Consider the following 27,313-nt stretch of genomic DNA (forward strand, 5'->3'; position numbering starts at 1 on the left):
GAGTTAAACGATTTGGAGTTAAGGGAAAGTTAGCCCCAAGATCTGTAGGACCATACCGAGTTCTGGAATGTATGGGAGAGGTTGCCTACAAATTGGAGTTACCCGAAGGATTGTCAGGAGTTCACGATGTGTTTCATGTTTCTCAGTTGAAGAAGTGCCATGCTGAGATGGCCGATATTCCTCTAAGAGATGCAGTGCCCCTGGAAGCAATTCAGTTGGAGAGTGATCTAACCTACGAGGAGAAACCCGTCAAGAATTCTCGAGTTTGCCAGCCGAGTTACACATAGCAAGGTTATCAAATTTTGCAAAGTTCAGTGGAGCCACCATACCGAGGATGAAGCCACCTGGGAGCGAGAAGAAGACCTATGGAAAGACCACCCACACCTATTTTCTAGCCAACCTGAATCTTGAGGGCGAGATTCATCTTAAGGGGGTAGGTTTGTAACATCCCAATTTTCAATTTGGATGTTATACATAGGTCATCATATGCATATCATATTTTATTTGCATATTTGGTTGTGATCCTAGAAATCTTAAGCAACTCAAGGACCCAAGGAGAGAGTTGGGGATTTCAAAAATTTTCATATTTGAATTTTTCTCAAATTTGAAAAGATGATCAATTTGATTTTAATATTTTTCTCTCCAACTATTTCCAATATTTAAAATAAAAGAGAGAAGATAATATGACTTCTTCAAAAGAAAGGAATATTGGAGAAGAAAATTAAAAATCAAATTAAAATTTTATTTCGATTTTATTTGCTATTTTATTTGAATTAGAAAAATATGCATTTTTGAAAATTGCATTTTAGGCCAGAAAAATGTTTATCTTGTTCTAAATATTAGGTGATATGCGGCAAACAGGTTCCTAATCAGAAATATGTGCGAAGACCCATAATAACACAGACAATTTCTCGCAATAAGCCATGTGTGTTGTCGGCAAATGCTTGCTGGTATAAAATTGTTAGCAATTAATGGATTCATCATCGACAGGTTCCCTAGTATGGTCCGTGTGCGATGTCATTGCATACAGAACAACAATGTATGTACTTATAAACTGTTGGGGAACGTAGTAATTTCAAAAAAAAATCCTACGCACACACAAGATCATGGTGATGCATAGCAACGAGAGGGGAGAGTGTTATCTACGTACCCTTGTAGACCGTAAGCGGAAGGGTTATGACAACGCGGTTGATGTATTCGTACGTCTTCACGATCGTCCGATCCTAGTACCAAAAGTACGGAACCTCCGCGATCTGCACACGTTCGGCTTGGTGACGTCCCACGAACTCACGATCCAGCAGAGTGTCGAGGGAGACCTTCATCAGCACGAAGGTGTGATGACGGTGATGATGATGCTACCGGAATAGTGCTTCGCCTAAGCACCACTATGATAAGACCGAGGTGGATTATGGTGGAGGGGGCACCGCACACGGCTAATAGATCAATGATCAACTTGTGTGTTTATGGGGTGCCCCCCTCCCCCGTATATAAAGGAGTGGAGGAGGGGGGCAGCCCTCTATGGCGCGCCCTAGGGGAGTCCTACTCCCACCGGGAGTAGGATTCCCCCCTTCCAAGTAGTAGGAGTAGGAGAGAAGGAAGGGGAGGAGAGAGGAAAGGAAAGGGTGGGGGGCGGCCCCCCACCCAATTCGGATTGGGCTAGGGGGCGCGCCTCCCACATTTTCCCTTCCTCTCCTCTATTCCACTAAGGCCCAATAAGGCCCATATCCTCCACGGGGGATTCCTGTAACCTCCCGGTAATCCTGAAAATGCCAGAACTCATTTGGAACCATTCCGATGTCCAAACATAGGCTTCCAATATATCGATCATTACGTCTCGACCATTTCGAGACTCCTCGTCATGTCCACAATCAAATCCGGGACTCCGAACTACCTTCGGTACATCAAAACACATAAACTCATAATACCGATCGTCACCGAACGTTAAGCGTGCGGACCTACGGGTTCGAGAACTATGTAGACATGACCGAGACATGTCTCAGGTCAATAACCAATAGTGGAACCTGGATGTTCATATTGTCTCCCACATATTCTACGAAGATCTTTATCAGTCAAACCGCATAACGAAATACGTTGTTCCCTTTGTCATCGGTATGTTACTTGCTCGAGATTTGATCGTCGGCATCTCAATACCTAGTTCAATCTCGTTACCGGCAAGTCTCTTTACTCGTTCTGTAATGCATCATCCCGCAACTAACTCATTAGTCACATTGCTTGCAACGCTTATATTTTTGTGCATTACTAAGAGGGCCCAGAGATACCTCTCCGACAATTGGAGTGACAAATCCTAATCTCGATCTATGCCAACTCAACAAGCACCATCGGAGACACATGTAGAGCACCTTTATAATCACCCAGTTACGTTGTGACGTTTGGTAGCACACAAAGTGTTCCTCTCGTACTCGGGAGTTGCATAATCTCATAGTCATATGAACATGTATAAGTCGTGAAGAAAGCAATAGCAACAAACTAAACGATCATCGTGCTAAGCTAACGGATGGGTCAAGTCAATCACATCATTCTCTAATGATGTGATCCCGTTAATCAAATGACAACTCATGTCTATGGTTAGGAAACATAACCATCATTGATCAATGAGCTAGTCAAGTAGAGGCATACTAGTGGCATTCTGTTTGTCTATGTATTCACACATGTACTAAGTTTTCGGTTAATACAATTCTAGCATGAATAATAAACATTTATCATGATATAAGGAAATATAAATAACAACTTTATTGTTGCCTCTAGGGCATATTTCCTTCAATAACTTATAAGGTCTTGATTCCATAACCAAATTGAACATCCAATTATATAGGTGGCAAGTACACACGTAACCTTTGCACACACCAAAGTATGTTCCAAAATGCCTAGAAAACTCAAATAATGTATAAAAAGGCAAAATGAACCCTGAATAATTTCATATTCTTAGGACAAAGCTTCTATAGTTTCATGTTGCCTTTGTAAAATAAATCAAGGCGGGAAGAGACAACGTATGTCGTTTCACACACATAGGTGACAAGTTCCCTCTCGGAACCATGAGGCTTCTTGAGAGAAGCTCGGGTTTGTAAGAAGTTTATACCAAAACTTGTCCCAGATTGGACTAACTTTTTACCACAGCATGTTGGTGCCATGTCATAACACCATGCCAAGGTTCATGATTTTCAGGCGAGTTTTGGATTTACAGTAATTTTAAAATCAGGTTTCTCAACTTTTACTATCGAGTCGGCATCGGCCTAGATAGGATTTTTCCTCATGGGTCCCAAATGTCAGAATCCAAATCTGTCACTACCATGCAGCTGTTCTTATTAAGAATTATAACCCATTTGGTGTGCTAACTAAAAATAAGTTTGTGGGTGCTAGCGGGCGCTAAGAACTTGTGGGTTCTGTAATGAATAAAGATCTCAAGGATCCCATGAGAGTGATGTTCTTTCCCTATGTTGTGAATGCTTATAATATTTATGTCTTAATTAAAGAAATGGCAAGCCATTGGCCAAGTATGAAAGAAAATATGGGTCAAAGCCGAGTTGAAAAGGGCAAAAATATCTAACTCTAGCTTATAAAAGGTACAAAAGCACGAGGATTAATTATTCATCAGGTTAACACAAAATCCAGATTGAACAAGAAAATAACATCTAACTCAACCAAAGTTTTCGGCCGTCACAATCAAATGGATCGGTCTGATCCATAAAATCAAGATCTCGGTACAAAAAATATCTAATGGTCCATGACGACGACAAGTAGTTGCAAGTAGAAGCCGAGCACGATCAGAAGCCCTTAGGTCCACCTGAAACTTCTTTTTATGCTGTTCAACATGTCCATCTGTGAGAAATTTCTTGTTGAAAAACATAATCCTCACAGACAATAGTGCCCTCACATTCAACATGAAGAATGTGAAAAAGATACACTAGTACAACGAGGTGCTATACAAACGGTTTTTAACCCCTTTCCGTGACGGCGTTCGGAACCGTCGCCAAGTGAGTGACTGCGATAGGGGGTCCTTCCCACACGACCCAGAAATCCTCGGGGATAGGGAGCCTCAATGCATATACAATACTCCCTACTCATTTGTGCTCGCATTGCCATCGAAGTCGGTATTCTATGATGCTATGTTTACGCTGCGCGACCCATCAAAAATAGTTCATGATTGTAGAAGTAGAAAATCACACACATTTACTTTTCCTCGACTGTGCGCGATTCGATGTAAGAGCGCACATAATTGTCGCTATAAAACTGTATGTGAAGCTTGAATACACCCCACATGATTCATCTGTCGTACCCGCGTTGGATGATCAACCTATCGCACGCGTTCTTCTATGACCAGACGTTTGCGATGCGCACAACATCACAAACAGTCCATAATTTTGAAGCATGTGTGATAAGGTGACTATTGCAAACATTTAATAAGAAAGAACCATGTGTTATGTTGTTGTTAATCGCACACGTTTTTTCTTGGTTGATCATGTGTGCACTAGAGATTGATCGCACACGTAGTAGATTCTAGAAACGTGTCTCATCTCCACGTCTATCGCAGACGTTTTGCTTTCGCAAATCGTGTGCAGTATAATCCCTAATTTAAAAATCACATGTTTTGAATTTGAAAGTAGGCAATCATTTATTTCATATCCAACCGTGTTTATTACAAATATAGGTTCAACGACAAATGCATAATTCGATGCACATGTACATATACTAAAGAACTACAGAAGTACCAAGTAAAGAATGATGAACCACGGTTGTACTAAAGATTGAAAATAAAGAGGTGAAAGACATTCTGGTTGCTGGAGAAGGTGAAGCGGAATGCCCATATTGTGCCCTCATCCATGCGTAATGCGCGCACGACTCTAGGCCAACCCCTTCTGATGGCTGCCCGTCCATCCTTCACTGTCTTCATTATGACTTCTCGATGCTCATTGTAGTATGGATGAAATACTTTAACCTTCATTGCATATCCTCCAATCATGTACTTTGCGAGGTAATCTTGAGTGAACTGCTATGGGAACCACTGCAAACGAAAAAGATTCATTGTTGTCTAACAGCTCATTATGGGCAGTAAAAAGAGAAGGCTGTTGAGTTTGTAGTTACCATCCTACAACTCACTATTGTGTTGGATAGAGCATAAACAAATAATTTGCTTGCCACCATTTATATCTTTTTGCTAATAATCCTTATCAGTTTTCTCACTGGATGCTTGTTCATAAATATCTCATTGCCCCATACGCAAAAAGGGTCGATGCCTGGATCCTTGCCAAGGGCATATGTACCTACAAGCAACAAGTCAATATTAGAAGCTAACAAGTGTCCACGCCTGGATCTATATGCACTACATTATGGAACGACGGGGGAGTACAAGCCGAGGGATGAAACTAACCTCGGCAGAAAATGGTGGCCACTCCCGTTGTTGTCCTGCATAAGTAGTGGAAAGGCATGATAAGTACAACAAACTTAACATCAAACAAATATAGCAAAGGTAAACAACATCATCTCCAAATGATAGCTTGAATGTGTTGGTTTCAACATGCTGTTAAAGTAGATATAAAATGGAAGGCAATGTTACCGACAACAGGCTTAACAGCCATCAAATATTGCAATTCAAACCGGTATTGTTGAAAATGAATAGAGCGTAGGTAATGCTTAAAAATCACACTGGATAAATGTGTAAAACTGAAATAAAGGGCATGTGTCGGTCTACTTGACACGGACGTGATGCCTATATTACTAATCATTGCCTTGGATATCGTTATAACTTTGTGCTTTTCTATCAATTGCTCGACGGTAATTTGTTCACCCACCGTATTATTTGCCTTCAAGAGAGAAACCTCTAGTGAAACCTATGGCCCTCGGGTCTATTTTCCATCATATTAGTTTCTGATCTACTATTTTGCAATCTTTTATTTTCAGATCTATAAACCAAAAAACCCAAAAATATTAGTTTAATTTTATTTATCTCTATTATATCTCACCTTTGCAAGTGAGGGTGAAGGGATTGACAACCCTTTTATCACGTTGGGTGCAAGTGTTTGATTGTTTGTGCAGGTATTGGTGATTTGCGTGTTCTTCTCTTACTGGATTGATACCTTGGTTCTTAACTGAGGGAAATACTTATCTCTACTATGTTGCATCACCCTTTCCTCTTGAAGGGAAAAACCAACGCAAGCTCAAGAAGTAGCAGGCCATAGTTTTCACTAGAACCTTCTCTCTCAAAATAATAGCATATGGTGGGTAGACAAATTGTTGTTGGGCAATTTATACAAAAGCGCATAATTATAACGTATTCATGGCAATGATTATGTATATAGGCCGTGACAAGTATTCCTGCCTACATCTACTATTATTACTCCATCAATCGACCGCTATCCATCATGCATCTATGGTATTAAGTTCATGACATACGGAGTAACACTTTAAGCAAGATGACATGATGTAGAAAAAGTAAATCCAAGCAATATGAATAAACCCTGTCGTTTTACCCTTAATGGCAAAAATACAAATATGTGCCTCGCTATCCTTTTCTGTCACTGGGTGAGGACACTTCAAGATTGAACTCATTACAAAGCACCTCTCCCACTGAAGATAAATCAATCTAGTTGGGCAAACCAAACGGATAGATCGGAGAGAAATGCAAAGCTATAACAATCATGCATAATAAAGTTCAGAAAAGACTCAATTACTTTCAGTAAATAATATGATCATAAACCCACAATTCATCAGATCCCAACAAACACACCGCAAAATAAGATTACATCGGATAGAACTCCAAGAAGATCGAGGAGAATATGGTATTGAAGATCAAAGAGAGAGAAGAATCCATCTAGCTGCTAGCTACGGACCCGTAGGTCTATGGTGAACTACTCAAGCATCATCAGAAGGTAGCAAGGATGATGTAGAAGCCCTCCGTGATCGATTCCCCTCCGGCAGAGTATCGGAAAAGGCCTCCAGGTGGGTTCCGGAAGAACAGAAGTTTGCGGCAGCGGAAAAATATTTCGGGTGGCTCTCTATTGGTTTAGAAACACTTGGAAATTTATAGATGTGTAACTAGGTCAAACAGAGTTGCATGGGAGTCATGAGCTCGGGGAGCGCGCCCCACCCCCAGGGCACGCCCTGTGAGCTCGTGGCTCTCCCATATGTGTTCTAGCCTCCTCCCGAACCTTCTAGGGTCCCTTCTGGTCCAGAAAAATCACCGTAAAGTTTTATCGTCTTTGGACTTCGTTTGGTACTGATTTTCTGAAAAACCAAAAACAAGCAAAAAAAACAGGAACTCACACTGGGCACTGGGTTAATAGGCTAGTCCCAAAAAATGATATAGAATAGTATATAAATGCATAAAGCATCCGAGATTGATAATATAATAGCATGTAAAATTAAAAAAATATAGATACATTGAAGACGTATCAATTAATTATGCACTTAGATATTGTCTCTTAAATGGATTGTAAATGGACTCGACGTTTTGGTCTCAGGTGCACCCGAGGTGAACAGTAAATTTGTTTAAAATAGTAAGGAAAACAAAAAAAACCTGATCTGTTTATGATGCTAGATGCTCATGTACATGAAGTCCGTGCCAGCCTGGGCACCAAATTGAATATCCACTTATTATTGTTGAATCTACAAGAGCTCTCATTTAATGGGTTTTGTGAGAAAGAAAATAAGAGTTGTTTCAATATTGGTGCTAAGAACTATATCTAGGTTAAGATATGGTAAGGGCGTCTCCAACGCCGACCCTCAAACCGCCCACAGTCATACGGACCGCGCGGGCCGGGCATGTTTTGTCATCTAGCATGGGCCTGCATTGGTTTCCCAACCGGTACAGATGCACTTTTTCCAGCAAACCAGAGACAGACTGGGGGCTTTCCGGGGTCCAGGCCGTTGCCACGCCCGCTTTTGACCACCCTGGCCCACAAAAACCCATCTCTTGCGCCCGCTCTCATTCTCACCTGAAGCCAATTGCCCGCATTCATGGCGGCCTAGAGAGTACGCGACCGCTCCGTGTAGCCGACATTGAAGCGGTTTGCCGGCTAAGAGCGCCGCCTGCTGGTCGCTCGCTGCTCACGCCATCTCTCCGCACTGAAACACCATCCATATGTCTACCTCCATTAAACTGATGCCTGTGTCAAGGAACCTACTTTGGCACCCGAGTGCCACACGTCCATTCTTGTGCTGGCCAACATTGAACACCTCTTCGACTGGTTCCTCGCATTCAACCGCTATATAAATGTGGCCAAGTGCCAAGCTATAACCACACCTCACCTCTACTCTCCATATCCTCCAAGTACAACACACACCATGGCTTTTGGCGAGCAAAAGAAGGATTTTTACATCATTGCAGTGCCCCGGGTTGCTCGCACGAGCCAGCCTGATACCGGTTGGCTTGCCGGCAAACCCTTCGGATTCGGCACCACCGCCATCTCCAGCCGCTCCTCGCCCGTCCAGGCGGGCCAACACCGTCATCCGACAACTCCACCGCGAGAAATGGCGACACCGTGTCAGGCAGGTGGGGAAAAGGCCATGTGCGTGGAGGTCGGCGCGTTCGCGAGTATCGCATATAGTGAGGAAAAGTAGATCATGGAAGCCCGCCGACGCTTGGGTCTGACGAAGGCCACTGCCATCACGTTGTCGGGTCAAACAACCGTTGACTTGCCTAGTGAGCGGGGGCATAGACCACGCCGACCGTCTTCTCCGCCAGAAAATCAACCGTAATCCATGCTTCATGGGGACGGAGGTTACTATTTCCCTCCCGCTAAAGCATATCTCTCTGGGGCTCACTATAGTCCGATGAGCGGGCTACTAGACATAGGGAAGATATATCGTGGGAGGAGATCCGCCCCGACCAACATTAGACTAGTTTTTACCGTAGTCAGGTATAGTTTAGTTTAAATATGTCCAAAATGTAAATGTTCTTGTTCGGTTTGTATGAAAATCGTCCCGGTTGCATGTAATTTGTTTGGTTTGTGTAAACTTGTTTTGAAATGTATGCGGATAGCATTGGATGGCCAACTTCTGCATCCGTGCCAGTGGACAGCCCCCTCGGTTCCTGGATGGATGTGGTGTTCGTTTTGCGGGTCAGCGTCGGAGATGCTCTAACAATCTTTCTATCTCTACTCCTAAAGGGGATTTGGTAGCGTTGCCTCACCTCCCACCAACCCTCGGTTACGACGCGAGCATATTGGAGGCGATCTTTCACTTAAGCACAATCAAATTGGGCCAGCCCATTTTGACGCGTGCATTAACTCAATCAAATCAACACTTTCCCATACTAATGTCACACATTAACTCGCTAAATCAAATCTTAAAAAAATCTCAACTAAATTCATACTTTCCTTTCCTTCCACTACTCATACCAAATCAAATCAAATCTTACCAAAACATCAATTATAATCAAAGTTGGCTGGTCCATTTGACACGTGTGCACATCTTTAATTTTCATTTTTTTTCTATGTTTTCTTTTTTGGTTTCCTTTTGTTGTTTCATTTTTTCTTTGGCAAACCTATTATTTTTTACTTGGCATACTATCAGAATCGGCACAGACCTGTACGCCATGGTTAGTTAGTAGCGTTGTCTTCATTCCGGTTAAACAAAATACGTATCAATTTAAAAATTAAGAAATCAATGTAATTAATTAGATAGGTAGTTAATTACATGTGCAATTAATTATATCCAATTAAATAGGGACTTTTTCGCCTCAAATCAATTTGAAAATTGACATTAATTAGGCCTATATGTAATTAGAAGTAACTATTTTCCAGTTATAGGAAGGCAATAATTGATTACACAAAAAATTAATCACACTAAATCAATCACCCGGCCATTAATGCAAACACAATTTGAAAATACAACGTAATAGTATCCATTTGAAAATCAAGCCATTAATCAAATCAATTAGCGAGGTGATGAATTACATGTGAAATTAATCAGGTCCATTTAAATAGGGGCTTTTTTCTGCACCAAATAAATTTGAAAAATAAATCATTAATGCAACTAATTAGATGTAGGGATTTTTCCAATTAGTCAAACAACTAATTAAACACACAGTTAATCGCACAGAATCAGTTTGAAAACGTTCACGGGCAAGGATGGTCAGCAGGCCCTCGCCGGCGTTGGCGACTATAGCAGGCTCTGGATGCATGGCCAACATACGCTTGCCAACATGTACAATGGACAACAAGCACTCGCGACATGGGCGACCAAGCATTCGCCAAGATGGATGACGACCATGCTTTGTAGGACTTCCACACGTTAACGGTTGCCGAACGGATCGCTGGCAAGGTCGGCGGTTGCTTGCTTGAGGACGACCAAACGCTGACGGTCGAGGGGAGGGGAAGTTGTGTATTTAAAAGTGTCAAAAGGTGTGTATTTAAAAGTGTCAAAAGCCTCTAGTATATATAGGTTGGAGGAGGAGGGGGTGCCACAAGGGGAGGGGAACCCCCCCTCCAATTCGGCCTCCCTCTCTCCTTTCCATGGGAGAAGGGGGCACCGCCACTATTGGGCCCTTGTGGCTCAATACTCCTTTCACCTCTTGGTCTTTTAAGTGGAAAATTTTGTCTTTGCCACTCTAGCTTTTGATCACTTTGCTTATGCCATTCTAGAATTTGACATTTCACTTCTACCACTCTTCGTTTTTGACAATACATCACAATTGTCATTCCGTGGCAAAAGCAATAATTTTATAGTGGCAATTGTGATACTTGTCAAAATCTAAGAGTGGCAAAAGTGAAATGAAAAGTTATTGCTTTTGCCACGGAATGGCATTTGTGATGTATTGTCAAAAACTAAGAGTGGCAAAAGTGATATGTCAAATTCTAAAGTGGCATAAGCAAAGTAGGCAAAAACTAGAGTGACAAAAATAAAGTTGTCCCCTTTTAAGTCCCGTTGATATTAAATTAAACATACAAGTCTCCTAACAATTACTAGCGCCTTTTATTATTAATTTAAATTCTTCGAAAACATTTTCCACCTATATATTATTTATCATTAATATCCGGTATTGCCCGACAAAACTCCAAAACCCTTCCCATGACCCATAAACACTTCTAGCTCCTCACAAAACTATTTCAAATATTAACGAAACTATTTCACAAATAAATCATCGATACTCCTGTCCTACTAACACTCAGCAGATCGTGTTACCTTAAGCTTGTGACCCTGTAGGTTCAGTAAAACATAGACATGAACGGAACCCATTTGTTCAATGATCGATAGCAGAACCGTGGATGTCCATATCGGTCCATATGATTACATGAATGACATTTGAGTGAACCTTTGGTTATCATGTGTTATTTCCTTTGCTTCGTGATACTTCACAAAACCCGAGGTGAGATGTATTTGGTATCCTCTTGAGTCTTACACATGCTCACTATACCGTTCTCCTTGTTACCGGTTTTGTTCTTCTTTCTCGTTGACGTGTTCCGGCATCCCTGTGACATATTCACATGTGTTTAGCCAGACGATGATGGATGTCATTACACCGAGAGGGACCTAAGAATATCTCTCCATCGTCGGAGGAGCAAATCTCACTCTCAAGCGATCTAGTCCCTTGTCAAACTTTCCTATGAACCGGTAAGTTGTCGTTATGATCACCGTGTTATAGATGACGTTTGTGCAACCCCAGAGTCCACCATACGGTAAGAAGTGACTATTATACTCTCATGGTCTAAGGAATTAAATCATGCGTTAACACTCCGTGTTATAACAATTGAGTATCAGACGATATTATCTCAAAGTATAACGAACAAGTTTAGGTCAATTCGATATGATTGTTCTTCCAATGTCATACTCTTGATGTTGTTTTAGTACCATCGTTACACTTAACGATATCCTAAGATCCAAAAAACGTGATCACCAATAACACTTGAGCCAGTCTTACAGGCAAAACTAGGAACTTAATTTTATGATTGATCATTTCACATGTGCATATGAGTTTTTCACTAAATCGCATATTCTAGTATCATAACAATTATATTATAGAATATAAACTCTTAATTATAAACACGAAAATATAATAATACAATAGTATTGTCTCTAGGTCATCTCGAGAAAATGGGTGTTAGTCCCTGACTTGTATCATCGGTGGTGTCCCTTTTTAGCACCGTGTGGCACCACGCGTCGGTGCTCGCCTGCTCATAATGGTGGCTACATTAGCTTCCAGATGCTATCTGACTGAATCATTATCATTTGATGGAATTAGCTAATTGATTGATCTCATACAGATAAACATTCATATCATCGGCTAAACGAGGTGAGTATTTTTTTGGCCACGTAATTGAACAGAAGTTGAGACAAACGTATGTGTAACAGAAATGCATGCTGCATGCCCACTCCACTTGGAAACAAATGATTCGATGGCCTATGCCCAACTAATTGCACGCACACGTATAAGATCTCCTTCTCGATTTTTTTTTCTTTCTTTCTAACAACCAATCAAGAGATTTTACCCACGGGAATCAATCAGGAGGTTAGCACGTACCAAAAAGAGATCCGACCCTTATCTGTAGTAGTATAAAGGAACGGAGAGAGCAATTGCCAATTGTATCAACACTTATTCGGTAGTCCAAATAAAGCAAACAAGTGAGGAAAATAGTACTCCATCCGTTCCAAATTACTGTCGCTGAAATGGATGTATGCAGAACTAAAATACATCTAGATACATTCATACCTACGCCAAGTAATTCGGAACGGAGGAAGTAGGTGATGGGAAACAAATAAAGTTGGGCAGGAGGGAGTCGTATGTCCGGAAGCCATTGCGTCGATGGATCTTGATTGATTCCGTGGCTAGAGGCAGCAGGGACTGGTATGATATTCAGTATGAACAGGTGCCCAACTTCTGCTTTTCATGCGGGCGTTTGGGCCATTCGGATCTTCACTGTCCGACGCCGGGCTCGAGAGATGAAAACGGTGATCTACCATTCAAGACTTGTCTGAGGGCGCCGGAAGAGAAGAAGAAAGCAGTGTCCAGCGAGGGCTCGTCCAAGGAACAGCAATCTAGTCAGAACAGTAATAAGGAAGCTCGCACGGCGACTGCAAAAAGGGATGATAACCCTGAGGTTGTTTCCCCTCCTAAGAAGAACAAGCAGAGGTACAAGAGGAAGGAGGGGCCTCAGGGACAGAAGCAGGTGTATCGATAGATCACAATGCCAGAGGTGTCCACCCAAGAGCAGGTACAGAACAACGAGGCCACCAATGCCATGGTGGTTTTTAGAGCTCGAGTGGACAAGAGGGTGGGCGAGGTAGGAGATAACGGGATAGAGCCGGAGCCTAAGAAGAAGAAACCTACGCCCACAAATTCTCAGAACTCCGATTGTTCGGCAACGGCTGCGGAGCAGCCCCGTCGGGACCAATGAGTTGTCTTAGCTGGAACTGTCGGGGGCTTGGGAACCCAGCGGCAGTTCGCGAGCTTCGCAACATAGTGAAGCAGGAAGGGCCCGGTCTCCTGTTTGTTATGGAGACGAAAATTTCAGCTCAACGTGTTGAGAGCTTGAAAACCTTGCTAGGGTTTGCGAGCTGTTTTGCAGTTAGCAGCGCTAGCTTGAGTGGGGGATTGGTATGTTTTGGTCTGCGGACTTGGATGCTGATCTCAAGAGTTATAGTGCCGGCCATATCGATCTAGTGGTGCGGAAGAAAAGTGATGTCATGAAACAATGGCGAGTGACAGGTTTCTATGGAGCTCCCAAATCTGAAGATCGTCATCATAGCTGGAGATTCATGAGGACACTGCATGCAATTCAACATGACGCGTGGATGTGCATTGGAGACTTTAACGAGACCCTGTGTGGTTCGGAACACTTCTCAAGAAGCCCTAGGCCGGAGTGGCAAATGCGGGCATTTAGGGAAGTAACGGACGAGTGTGCACTTACTGATTTGGGCTGGTCGGGACCTGAGTACACATGGGATAATATGCAGCCCGGGAGATCAAATGTGAAAGCCCGGCTAGATCGAGCTTTTGGTAACTCTACTCTCATACAGATGTTCTCGCACCTCAAGGTGAGACATATTGTGACAACAGAGTCAGACCATTGTTTTGTATTCGTGGATCTACGCGAACACCTGGCTTCGGCAGCGCCCAGAGGGCCAAAATCTTTCAGATACGAGGACATGTGGCAAACACATGTGGATTATGACAAGCTGGTTCTGGACTCTTGGCAAAGTGGTGCGGGCCGAGAGGGTTTACAGGTTGTGGTTCAAGCCCTCACGTCGCTGCAAGGCATCCTAGCGGCATGGGGCGCGAAGGAATTTGGTAGCTTAACTCGCAAGATTCAGAAGTTGCGGGAACAGTTGTCCAGGCTGCGTGCCCAATCTTTACGAAGGGGGCCATCACACGAAGAGAAAGCAGTGGCAAAAAAATTGAAGCTAGCCCTGCACCAAGAAGAAATTTGGCTCCGTCAACAATCTCATGTTCCATGGCTGCGGGAGGGTGACCGGAACACTGGCTATTTCCACGCTCAGGCTGCCCAACGTCAGCGTACGAACAAAATTGAAAATCTGGTCCGTGCGGACGGTACGGTCTGTAGTGATTTGGATGAAGATCGAGCGGAAGTGCAGCAGTTCTATGAACAACTATATACATCACAAGGTTTTCATTCCATGGAGGAGTTGCTGGACGTGGTTCCTTCCTGGGTGACCCCTCCTATGAATGACGAACTTGGCAGGCCATTTACAGAAGAGGAAGTGCGCCGAGCCCTCTTCCAGATGGCTCCGTCCAAAGCCCCGGGGGTTGATGGCTTCACGGCGGGCTTCTTTCAGTGCCACTGGAGTTTGCTCAAAGATGACATTGTTCCAGCGGTGCTTGATTTTCTCAATGGGGGAGAATTACCTACTGGTATGAACGACACCTCTATTACATTGATTCCTAAGGTACATTTCCCCCAGCGTATTTCTCAATATCGACCCATCTCTGTGTGTCCGGTTCTGTACAAAATTGCTGCCAAGGCCATTGCTAACCGTATGCGGGAGTGTATGGATGATATCGTCGGTGTTGAACAGAGTGCGTTCGTCCCTGGTCGTCTTATTACGGACAATGTACTTATTGCACATGAGAGTGTGCATGCCATGAGAAGGAGGAAGAAGGGGGGAATGCAACGTGTGCCATCAAGCTGGACATGATGAAAGCATACGATCGTGTCGAATGGCACTATTTGCAAGCGATCATGATGAAGCTTGGGTTCTGTGTGGAGTTTGTTCGCCTCGTCATGAAGTGCGTCACTTCGGTCAGATTCGCAATCCGTGTGAATGGTGAACTTCTTCCTTTTTTACCCCCTCAAGGGGTCTTCGACAAGGCTGCCCAGCATCACCGTACCTCTTTCCGCTCTGTGTAGAAGAATTGACATCGCTCTTGAATTATTTTGGTGGTGTGAGAGTAGATAAAGGAATCCGAGTGAGCTATAGATCTCCTTGGATAAATCATCTCCTCTTTGCGGATGACAGCCTTATTTTTATGCAAGCAAAGGTGGCGAGTGCTCAACGGCTCAATGAAATATTGGGAATCTATGAGAGGGGTTCCGGGCAGGCAGTGAATAAAGATAAGAGCTCAATTTACTTCAGCCCAAACACCTCGGCTCCAGACAGGCTGCTACTGAAACAGGCTTTGAACATCTCCGTTGAAGCGTTCAGCGAGCGTTATCTTGGTCTACCTACAGCTGTGGGTAGGATCACACGCGGTACTTTCGACCACATTGGGGAGAGAATTCGTAGCAAGCTCCAAGGGGGGCGGAAAGAATGATCTCTTGTGCCGGAAGGGAAGTCCGTATAAAATGTGTGACCCAAGCTATTCCCACTTTCAGCATGAGTTGTTTCAAGTTAACGAAGAAAGTATGCAAGGGACTAGTTTCTTGCATGGCTAAGTATTGGTGGACCAGCTCCTTGGATCGTAACTCCATGCATTGGAAGGCCTGGGATACGTTGGCAACACCGAAGGAGAAGGGCGGTATGGGCTTCCGGGATCTTGAGCTGTTTAACGTAGCTCTTCTTGGCAAACATGGATGGAGGCTGCTGACAAACCCTCAATCCCTATGTGCCCGAGTACTCAAAGGTAGATATTTCCCCTCATGTAATTTCATGCAAGCTACGGTTCCACGTTTCTCATCTGCAATGTGGCGAGCTATCATCGCTGCGAGGGATGCTTTGCAAGTCGGACTCATCAAGTGTGTTGGAGATGGTACAACAATCTCAATTTGGGATGACAAGTGGATCCTGGGCACCATCTCTATGGCTCCGACAGTAAGAAGTGGAAATACTCAGTTGAACCTTGTTTCAGATTTAATTGACGATGCAAATTGGACATGGAAATCAGATGTGATTCGGCAAAACTTCATCACCCCCGACGCGGATGCCATTCTGAACATTCCTTTGAGGAGAGGAGGGGGGAGGATGAGATTGCGTGGGCTCTCGAACGATCGGGCTGCTATTCTGTAAAAACAGCGTATCGCGCTCTAATGACTCATAACGAGCAACATGCTCTAGAGGAAGGGACGATTACCGAAGCCTCATCGACAGACAAACAGCTATGGTCCCGGTTATGGAAGCTCAAGGTTTTGCCAAGGGTTAGAGTGTTTTGGTGGCGGGTTCTGCATGGGATTCTTCCGGTCGAAGCAACCCTTCAGCACCATCATATTGCTACCGCTGGCACGTGCAAACACTGTCTTCACGTAGAGGAAGATATGAAGCATGCACTACTGGATTGCACACATGCCCGGCGTTTCTGGCATGTTGCACCGGAGTGGCTCGAGATCAAGCGACCGGAGCTGCACCCGCTCACCTGGTCGAGGGATATCATATGCGATCCCATGTTCTCCGATTTCGAGAGAGCAAAACTGGTAACTGTCATGTGGGCGATATGGACTTTGAGGAACAATGTTACACATGATAAGCGGGACCTTGATCCTATCCAGTCCATGAAGAAGACGCAAGAGGCTCTAGCGGTGCTCGAGCTACCTCGTAAGCATGCTCGGATCCTTCTGGGTCATGGCTAGCGACTCCCGGACTTGGCCTGGATCAAGATCAACACAGATGGCAGTATTGCTATGGAGGCTAGAAGGGGTGGAGCAGGAGGGATCGCGAGAACCCACTCATCTTTCCTAGCAGCCTGGTGCAAACCTTACCCAAGAATCACTGATCCTCTCATAGCCGAAGCTCTTGCCCTCCGTGATAGCGTTGTCTTTGCTCATCTCAGAGGCTATGAAAAAGTGGTTTTCGAGATCGATAATTTGGAGATTGTGAATCTCTGGAACTCGCGTCACAGCGACCGTGCAATGGTGGCGCCTATCTTGTACGAAATTAGGGAGCATGTTCCTTCTTTTAAGTCTTTTGTAATTCAGCATGTTGGTAGATCGGCCAATGTCTCTGCCCATCTTTGTGCGAAGCAAGCTAGCACTCTAGATGTCACAGATTGTTGGCTTGATTCTTCGCCAAGTCTTCTTGTAACTAGCCTCGCAGCCGACTTTGCTAGTGTTGTTAATGTTGAATAAAGAGCTCCTAATTTCCCCCGCAAAAAAAGGAGGGAGTCGTATGTATAGGGGGGAAATTGGACGAACATAAGATGAGAGAGGGAGACGGAACCTTACATATTTTTTTATTTTTCAGAATATTGTTTCATCAACGTATGAGTATTTAGCTAGTAGTTTAAGAAGAAGCAAAAATACATTAGGTGAGTGCATACATGGAAAAGTTATTAGGTATGGCATGAGTTGGGCAAATTGGATTATAATTAATATGGCGATTTATATATACTACTACTCCTCTGGATCCATATTGATTGTTACAATTTAGTATAACTTTGTACTAAATTAGCGACAATTAATATGAATCAGAGCGAGTACAAGTATAGTTTTTTTGAAAGATCCAGCACCTACTGGCATTTCATTGATTTAGCAGAGGAGAGGAGAGAAGTTAAAACGAAATACAGAGTTTTTGTCAACACCCTGCCCTAAGGCCGAAGGAAAGAAAGAGACTAAATTCTCCCAGTAGGGGGCCCGAGAAGGCACTCTAAACTTTTTGACCCAGCAATGCTGCAGAGTTCTAGTGATCGCATGACCCGTCTGAGAATATCTTCAGGTGATGCAGTTTTCCTCTTGAAAATACAGTCATTTCTCTCCCTCCATATTTCCCAGTAGGTGAGCATGATGATGGAGGCCGCGGCCTTTCGAGTCTTCTCGTTTGCAAACTTCTGCAGGCATAGTTGCACTCTTTGCATTGAGTTTCCCGTGTTGTTCCATAAATCAGGGTTCAGAGGGCCGCAGCCATTCCGGGTCGCCATCCTCCTCCAAGTGTCCAAGGCCAAGGTGCACTCACAGAAGAGGTGCACCGATGTTTCCAGGTGCCTGATGCACAGGGGGCAGAAATATCCATTTGCCCAGCCTCAGTGCTGAAGTCTATCATTGCACCACAATCGATCCAAGTGCAGCAGCCAGGAGAAGATCTTCATCTTCCCGGGTGCCTAGGGCTTCCAGATGGCAGAACCGAGATCATTTCTTGCGGGTGCTTGAAACTGCATGCTGTAGGCCGAATTCGCCGTGTATTGACCTGGACTACTCTCTGACCATGTGATCGAGTCTCCGGAGCCTGCTGTTAGGGTCACATTTTGGGCCGCCAGCAGCCGCCAGAGGGAGAGGAAATCTGTGACGATTGCTGCATGATCTCCATGCCTGAGATCCTTTACCCAGGTGTGATTTGCCAGGGCAGCGGCCACCGATCTGTTCTTTCTGAGAATGAGCATACAGGGTTGGGAAGACTTGCCTGAGAGCTCCAACATCCAACCAATGATTTTGCCAGAATGATGCCGTGGCTCCGTCGCCGATTGTGACTCTAGTTGCCTGGTTGAACAACTTGTGATCCTTCTCGTCGCATGGCACCGGGGTGCCAACCCATGGCCGGCAGGGCTGCTGCCAGGGTAGCCATAACCACCTTAGCCGAAGAGCACAACTAAATTTAATCATGTTTAGAATGCCCAAACCTCCATGCTGCACCGGCGAGCACACTTGGGGCCAGCTTACTTTGCATTTACCACCGTTCAGCTCCTCATCCCCCGCCCAGAGGAAACGCCGGCGCGCCTTGTCAATGTCCTTGAAAAATTTAACTGGCGCCCTGAGGACGGACAATGCGTACGTCGGCAATGCCGTCAGGACGCTTCTGACTAAAACCCTCCGGCCGACGATTGACAGCAGACGTCCTTTCCATCCCGCTAGGCGTGCACGGATCCTATCTAGAATGAACTGCAGGTGCACGATGTGCGGTCTGGAAATGGTAATCGGGAGACCTAGATACGTCAATGGGAAGCCTACAATCTTCCCAGTGAAGTTTTAAAGCACGTGTTGCAGATCAAGGTCCTCGCATCGAATTGGTGCGACAGAAGTTTTGTCCGAGTTTATCCTTAGTACCGTGGCGTCGCTGAAGAGTGCCAAGAGACACATCAGGTTGTCAAACTCCTGTCTAGTTGGGTTTGCGAAGAGGATCGCGTCATCTGCGTAGAGGCTAACTCTTGCCGTGATTTTCCTGTCTGGGAGGGTAGTGAGGATGCCTTGCTCAGTTGCAGCTAGAAGAAGGCGATGGAGCGGGTCTATTGCTAAAATGAACAACAGCGGCGAGAGCGGGTCCCCCTGGCGAAGGCCGCACGCGTGCTCGAAGATCTTTCCCGGCATACCGTTTAGGAGGCACGACGACGATGATGAGGACAGAAGAATGGAGATCCAGTCTCGCCATCTAGCGCTAAAACCTAGCCTCTGAAGAAGCTCTAGCAAGTAATCCCATGCTACAGAGTCGAAGGCCCTAGCTATGTCGATCTTAATTAGGAGCGCTGGTTTCTTAGTACGGTGTAGGGAGCGGACACAGTTCTGAACATATAAGAAGGAGTCCTGAATGCTCTTCTTTCTCTGAAATGCACTTTGGGCGGGCGACACAATGTCGTGCAGAACCCCGGCTAGACGGAGAGCAAGCACTTTTGCCAGCAATTTTCCTATGGAGTGAATCAAACTTATCGGCCGGAAATGGCCGATCTCCGATGCCCCATCCTTCTTAGGCAGGAGCACGATCACAGTTGTGTTTATTGACTCGGCGTTTGTTTTGTCCAGGTGGTAAAACTTCTCAAAAACCCCCATCACATCCTCTTTGATGGTCGACCAGCAACTCATCAAAAATAAATAATGCATCAAATAGCTGCTCATTTTGTACTACAAGTACAAGATGAGTAAGGCACACCAGCTGTTTTTTTGTGTGCATCTTATCTCTTGAATGGATGGAGCTGTGTTATGGGTGACAGCTTTGAGTGACCCACTTTTCCTTAATTAACCACGATGTATTGATGTTAGACAGCAGAGATGTGTAATGATGCATTCACGATCAAGAGTAGGAGTACTGTATGTTAAAAGAAAAAAAAAGTACCACAGCTGTTGTTAGCGTCCTCGTGTTTGCTTCGTCTGTACCGGGGGGCGAGAAATGGCATCATCTGTTCAATCAATTTCCACAGCAAAGGAAGGGGAAACATACTTCGATGGAAAGAAACCATTGAAGTCGTGACCAAAAAGACACGCGCACACGGCACACGAGGTGCGACGGAGATTAAACGGGTGGCAGTAAAATTCACATGGAAGATTCTTCGGCCCGAATCAATCAACGCGAAATCTTCCCGTCTCTCTGTCCCTGGTCCGTCCACTTCGCCGGCGCGCCCCTATCATTTCCGGGTAATCACACAAACAAAAGCCTCTGCGTTTCCCACCCCAGCACCGTCCCACCTTCCCTCCAGCACGAACGCACGCGGCCGGCCCGCACGCGCCCACAGCGTTTCGTTTCAGTTCCTCCGCGGCTCCGCCTTCCCCTCCCCCACGCCAGCGTCGCACGGAGGATTTTCAATTTTTCAAACCACTTCCAAAACTCCCCATCCACCACCACGCCCACCCCAGATCTAACCCTAAACCCAAATGCCGCTATGACCACGCCGCGCGCCACCGCCACGCGCCGCGTGGGGTCGGCCGCCGCCGCCGCCCAGGCGGCGGCCGGCGAGCCCTACAACATCCTGCCCATCCACGACCTCCTCGCCGAGCACCCGTCGCTGCGCTTCCCGGAGGTGCGGGCCGCCGCCGCCGCGCTCCGGGCCGTGGGGGGCCTCCGCCCGCCGCCCTACTCGCAGTGGCGCGCCGACCAGGACCTCATGGACTGGCTCGGCGCCTTCTTCGGCTTCCAGCGGGACAACGTGCGCAACCAGCGCGAGCACCTCGTGCTCCTGCTCGCCAACGCGCAGATGCGCCTCTCCTCCGCCGACTTCTCCGACACCCTCGAGCCCCGCATCGCGCGCTCCCTCCGCCGGAAGCTCCTCCGCAACTACACCTCCTGGTGCGGCTTCCTCGGCCGCCGCCCCAACGTCTACGTCCCCGACGCCGACCCCCGCGCCGATTTGCTCTTCGCCGGCCTCCACCTCCTCGTCTGGGGCGAGGCCGCCAACCTCCGCTTCGTGCCCGAGTGCATCTGCTACATCTACCACCACATGGCTCTCGAGCTGCACCGGATCCTCGAGGGCTACATCGACACCACCACGGGCCAGCCCGCCAACCCCGCCGTGCACGGCGAGAACGCCTTCCTCGCCCGCGTCGTCACGCCCATCTACGGTGTCATCCGCTCTGAGGTCGAGTCCAGCCGCAACGGCACAGCTCCCCATGCCGCCTGGCGGAACTACGACGACATCAACGAGTACTTCTGGCGCCGTGATGTCTTCGACCGTCTCGGCTGGCCCATGGAGCAGTCCCGGCAATTCTTCCGGACGCCACCCGAGCACGGCCGTGTGCGAAAGACGGGCTTTGTGGAGGTCCGCTCGTTCTGGAACATTTACCGGAGCTTCGACAGGCTGTGGGTCATGCTGGTGCTCTACTTGCAGGCCGCAGCCATTGTCGCGTGGGATGGTGAGACTTGGCCGTGGCAGAATCTTCGGGGAAACCAGCACCGTGAAGCCCAGGTGCGAGTGCTCACCGTCTTCATCACCTGGGCGGCACTACGCCTCCTGCAGTCGCTGCTGGACATCGGCACACAGTTACGCCGTGCGTTCAGGGATGGACGCATGCTTGCAGTGCGCATGGTGCTCAAGGCCATTGTGGCAGCTGCGTGGGTTGTTGTATTTGCTGTGCTGTACAAGGGAATCTGGAGCCAGAGGGACAGTGATCGTGGCTGGTCGCGGGGGACCGATTCTCGAATCATGAAGTTCTTGTATGCAGTGGCAGCGTTTCTGATCCCCGAGGTCCTTGCCATCGTGCTCTTCATTATTCCTTGGGTGCGGAATGCATTGGAGAAGACAAATTGGAAGATCTGCTATGCCCTCACCTGGTGGTTTCAGAGCCGCAGCTTCGTTGGCCGCGGGCTTCGTGAGGGTACCTTTGACAATGTGAAATATTCTATTTTCTGGGTGCTTCTGCTTGCTGTGAAGTTTGCCTTTAGCTATTTCCTCCAGATCAGGCCACTTGTAAAACCTACAAAAGAGATATACAGGCTGAGTAAGGTCACATATGCTTGGCATGAGTTCTTTGGGCAGAGCAACCGATTTGCTGTCTTTATATTGTGGTTGCCGGTAGTTTTGATCTACCTCATGGATATCCAGATCTGGTATGCAATCTTCTCTTCCATGGCCGGTGCATTTGTGGGGCTGTTTGCACACTTGGGGGAGATCCGGGACATGAAACAACTGAGGCTGCGGTTCCAGTTCTTTGCAAGTGCCATGTCATTCAACATCATGCCAGAGGAGCAACATGTGAATGAGCGCACTTTCTTGCCCAACCGGCTTCGGAATTTCTGGCAGCGACTGCAGCTACGGTATGGGTTCAGCCGATCGTTCCGTAAGATCGAGTCAAATCAGGTAGAAGCACGGCGGTTTGCACTTATTTGGAATGAGATTATCACCAAGTTCAGGGAGGAGGATATTGTAAGTGATCTTGAAGTTGAGCTCCTCGAGCTACCACCTGAGCTGTGGAATGTGCGTGTGATCCGTTGGCCGTGCTTCTTGCTTTGTAATGAGCTGTCACTGGCACTTGGGCAGGCAAAGGAGGTCCAAGGACCTGATCGCAGGCTCTGGAGGAAAATCTGCAAGAATGATTATCGTCGTTGTGCGGTCATTGAGGTGTATGATAGTACCAAATACATGCTGCTAGAGATCATCAAGGAAAGGACAGAGGAACATGGCATTGTGACGCAATTGTTTCGCGAGTTCGATGAATCCATGAATTTGGATAAGTTCACTGTGGAGTATAAGATGTCTGTGCTGCAAAACGTCCATGCAAAGCTTGTAGCACTGCTAAGCCTACTTCTCAAGCCCAACAAGGATATCACAAAGATTGTCAATGCTCTTCAGACTCTCTATGATGTTGTGATTCGTGACTTCCAGGCTGAGAAAAGGAGCATGGAACAGCTGAGGAACGAAGGCCTGGCACAATCAAGGCCAACCAGCCTTCTCTTTGTGGACACTGTCGTGTTGCCTGATGAGGAGAATGCCACCTTCTATAAGCAGGTGCGGCGCATGCACACCATCCTGACCTCACGTGACTCTATGGTCAATGTCCCAAAGAACCTTGAAGCTCGGCGGAGGATTGCTTTTTTCAGCAATTCATTGTTCATGAACATACCACGGGCAACCCAGGTGGAGAAGATGATGGCCTTCAGTGTCTTGACACCATATTATAACGAAGAGGTGTTGTACAACAAGGACCAGCTCTACAAGGAGAATGAAGATGGCATATCAATACTATACTATCTGAAACAGATCTACCCAGATGAGTGGGAGTTCTTTGTTGAGCGCATGAAGCGTGAGGGGATGTCTGATATGAAGGAGCTGTACAGTGAGAAGCAAAGGTTAAGAGATCTTCGGCACTGGGTCTCATACAGGGGACAGACACTATCACGTACTGTGAGGGGGATGATGTACTATTATGATGCTCTCAAGATGCTGACCTTTCTGGATTCTGCCTCTGAACATGACTTAAGAACTGGATCGAGGGAGCTTGCTACAATGGGTTCCTCAAGATTTGGATCCTCCAGAAGAGAAGGGAGTGCTGGTGGGTCAGGGTATTATAGCAGGGCCTCTTCGTCACACACACTGAGCAGAGCAACCAGTGGTGTGAGCGCTTTGTTTAAAGGTAGCGAGTATGGGACTGTCCTTATGAAATACACTTATGTGGTTGCATGCCAAATTTATGGCCAGCAGAAAGCTAAAAATGATCCGCATGCTTATGAGATATTGGAGCTAATGAAGAATTATGAAGCACTTCGTGTTGCCTATGTTGACGAAAAACACTCGGCTGGTGCCGAACCGGAGTACTTCTCCGTCCTTGTGAAATACGACCAGCAGTTGCAGAAAGAGGTTGAAATTTATCGAGTGAAGTTGCCTGGGCCACTGAAGCTTGGTGAAGGCAAGCCAGAGAACCAGAATCATGCACTCATCTTCACAAGGGGTGATGCGGTTCAAACTATTGATATGAACCAAGACAATTACTTTGAAGAGGCTCTGAAGATGAGAAATCTGCTAGAAGAGTTCAATCGCCATTATGGAATTCGCAAGCCAAAAATCCTTGGGGTTCGGGAACATGTGTTCACTGGCTCTGTATCTTCTCTAGCTTGGTTTATGTCTGCCCAAGAAACAAGTTTTGTCACTCTGGGGCAGCGGGTTCTAGCTAACCCACTCAAGGTTAGAATGCATTATGGCCACCCAGATGTGTTTGATCGTCTTTGGTTCTTGGGCCGAGGTGGTATTAGTAAAGCATCAAGAGTAATCAACATCAGTGAGGATATCTTTGCTGGATTCAATTGTACCCTCCGTGGGGGCAATGTTACACACCATGAGTACATCCAGGTTGGTAAAGGAAGGGATGTGGGGCTCAACCAGGTTTCTATGTTTGAAGCCAAGGTTGCTAGTGGCAATGGTGAGCAAACTCTGAGCCGTGATGTTTACAGACTGGGCCACAGATTGGATTTCTTTCGGATGCTCTCGTTTTTTTATACAACCATTGGATTCTATTTCAACACAATGATGGTTGTGCTAACTGTCTATGCATTTGTCTGGGGGCGATTTTATCTTGCACTTAGTGGGCTGGAGGAGTACATCACCAAGAACACTAGCACTACTAATAATGCAGCCCTGGGAGCTGTCTTGAATCAGCAGTTCGTCATACAGCTGGGCCTGTTCACAGCATTGCCCATGATTATTGAAAATTCACTTGAGCATGGTTTCCTCAATGCTGTATGGGATTTCTTAAAAATGCAATTGCAGTTTGCATCTGTTTTCTACACCTTCTCCATGGGAACCAAGACACATTATTATGGGCGGACAATCCTTCATGGAGGTGCAAAGTATCGAGCTACTGGCCGTGGATTTGTTGTGGAGCACAAGAAATTCGCCGAGAACTACAGGCTATATGCCCGTAGCCATTTTCTAAAAGCAATAGAGCTTGGCGTGATATTGGTTCTCTATGCATCTTACAGCAGCAGCGCTGGGAATACATTTGTGTACATCCTGCTGACGCTTTCCAGTTGGTTTTTAGTATCCTCGTGGATTTTGGCCCCCTTCATCTTTAATCCATCAGGTTTGGACTGGCTAAAGAATTTTAATGATTTTGAGGATTTCCTAAGCTGGATTTGGTTCCAGGGTGGAATCTCAGTGAAGTCAGATCAAAGCTGGGAAAAGTGGTGGGAGGAGGAAACTGATCACCTTAGGACCTCTGGTCTGTGGGGGAGCATCTTGGAAATCATTATAGACCTCCGATATTTCTTCTTTCAGTATGCAATTGTTTACCGGCTTCACATTGCCAATGAGAGTAGAAGCATCCTTGTCTATCTTCTTTCATGGACATGCATACTGCTGGCTTTTGTGGCTCTTGTCGCAGTTGCTTACTTCCGAGACAGATACGCAGCAAAGAAGCACATAAGGTATCGGCTTGTCCAAGCTGTAATTGTTGGTGCCACTGTGACTGGTATTGTCCTGTTGATAGAATTCACAAATTTCCAGTTCATTGATGCCTTTACTAGTCTCTTGGCTTTTCTGCCAACTGGCTGGGGAATCATATCTATTGCTCTGGTGTTCAAGCCATACCTGAGGAGGTCTGAGACAGTCTGGAAAACTATTGTCACAGTGGCACGCCTGTATGATATACTGTTTGGAGTAATTGTTATGACACCTGTAGCTGTGTTGTCATGGTTGCCGGGGCTCCAGGAAATGCAAACAAGGATCCTATTCAATGAAGCCTTCAGCCGAGGACTTCATATTTCTCAAATGTTTACTGGCAAAAAAGGACATGGAGTTTAAGGTATGATATGTGTGTACTTGTCTTGTGTCTCCTCTTTGTAAGGATGCCTATGAACACTTTAGGAGCAAGTGGTCCAACTCTGCACATGTTAGCTTAGTTTCTAGAATTGCTTCTAAAGATAACAAATCATTGATTGTTCTTGAACTTCCTTATCCCTTATTTTCTTGTTAGTTATTTTTATCCAACCGTTCCATTCATTGAAGAAACAGCACCACACAACACTTGTTTAAAGCTCAGTGAAACAAAAGGGAAATATTACAGCGCCTGCTAACGCAGCCTGCTTTAACCTTATTTCCTTATTAGGTATCTAAACAAAAAATCTGTTTGTTTGAATCGCAAATGTCTTCTCATCTGCAATCAGATACTTGTTCTTCAGCTAAATTCACCTTTTGTTCTTTCAGCTCAACCCATTTTCATTTCTCAAAGTGATCTGCTTCATTATTCTGGAGGGTGCAGTTCTTCTCAGTGATATACGGTACGTGGATGGCACATGGTCAAGTACTGTAGTTTTGGTACAGCTGTTCTAACACACTAACATTGAGACTACTCTGCAGGTTCACAGAGGCTTCTGGTTTAGAGTAGATGGATGCTAGTTTCTGTACAGGCGACATCTTTACCTTGATTCTTTGTAACTTGATGTACACATGGATTTCCGTAGTAGAAATGATGCAATCAAACTTAATGAGTCGTCGATTCGGCTCATATTCATGGTTTGAGATTTTGCTAGTTTTGTAGTGAAACAGAGCTGTACAAACTTTATCCTGAATGGACCTCTCGTGCCAGACATTTCTTTGGGTGCTGCCATATTTTTGTTGTAAAGCTGGGAATCGCTGTTCCTGCTTTTACCTGCACATACATCTACATTGTGGGAGATTGTAATCTTGTACACCAATTGTTATCGGAAATGTCATCGGCTGGGTCTTCCCGGTGGCGCTGCTGTCTGATCCATATTGGGATGTACTACTTCTCATGTCAATCATTGTGTCTGCTTTATGCATGCTGCAGTCTGGATCCTGATCATGTTCTTCAGCTCTTGCCAATTATTG

At 45.8% G+C, this 27,313-nt stretch overlaps 1 protein-coding gene and 1 non-coding gene across 2 annotated transcripts; both read left to right on the plus strand.

Moving 5' to 3' along the window:
- The first annotated feature begins 20,749 nt into the window (after positions 1-20,749).
- LOC123061704 (callose synthase 12) lies at positions 20,750-26,747 on the plus strand. The gene is made up of 2 exons (XM_044484912.1): positions 20,750-26,267; positions 26,669-26,747. The coding sequence occupies exon 1, from the start codon at positions 20,921-20,923 to the stop codon at positions 26,264-26,266; it is 5,346 nt and encodes a 1,781-aa protein (XP_044340847.1). The 5' UTR covers positions 20,750-20,920; the 3' UTR covers position 26,267; positions 26,669-26,747.
- LOC123063839 (small nucleolar RNA J33) lies at positions 23,874-23,953 on the plus strand. Its single transcript, XR_006430589.1, has one exon. It is a non-coding gene; the product is annotated as a small nucleolar RNA J33 (small nucleolar RNA).
- Positions 26,748-27,313: the final 566 nt, after the last annotated feature.

This window comes from Triticum aestivum, chromosome 3A (genome assembly GCF_018294505.1).
Source record: "Triticum aestivum cultivar Chinese Spring chromosome 3A, IWGSC CS RefSeq v2.1, whole genome shotgun sequence".
Lineage (NCBI taxonomy): Eukaryota > Viridiplantae > Streptophyta > Magnoliopsida > Poales > Poaceae > Triticum > Triticum aestivum.

Bases quoted from the DNA above. Each gene is read 5' to 3' on its own strand.
- LOC123061704 (XM_044484912.1), top strand. From the start codon at position 20,921: ATGACCACGCCGCGCGCCACCGCCACGCGCCGCGTGGGGTCGGCCGCC.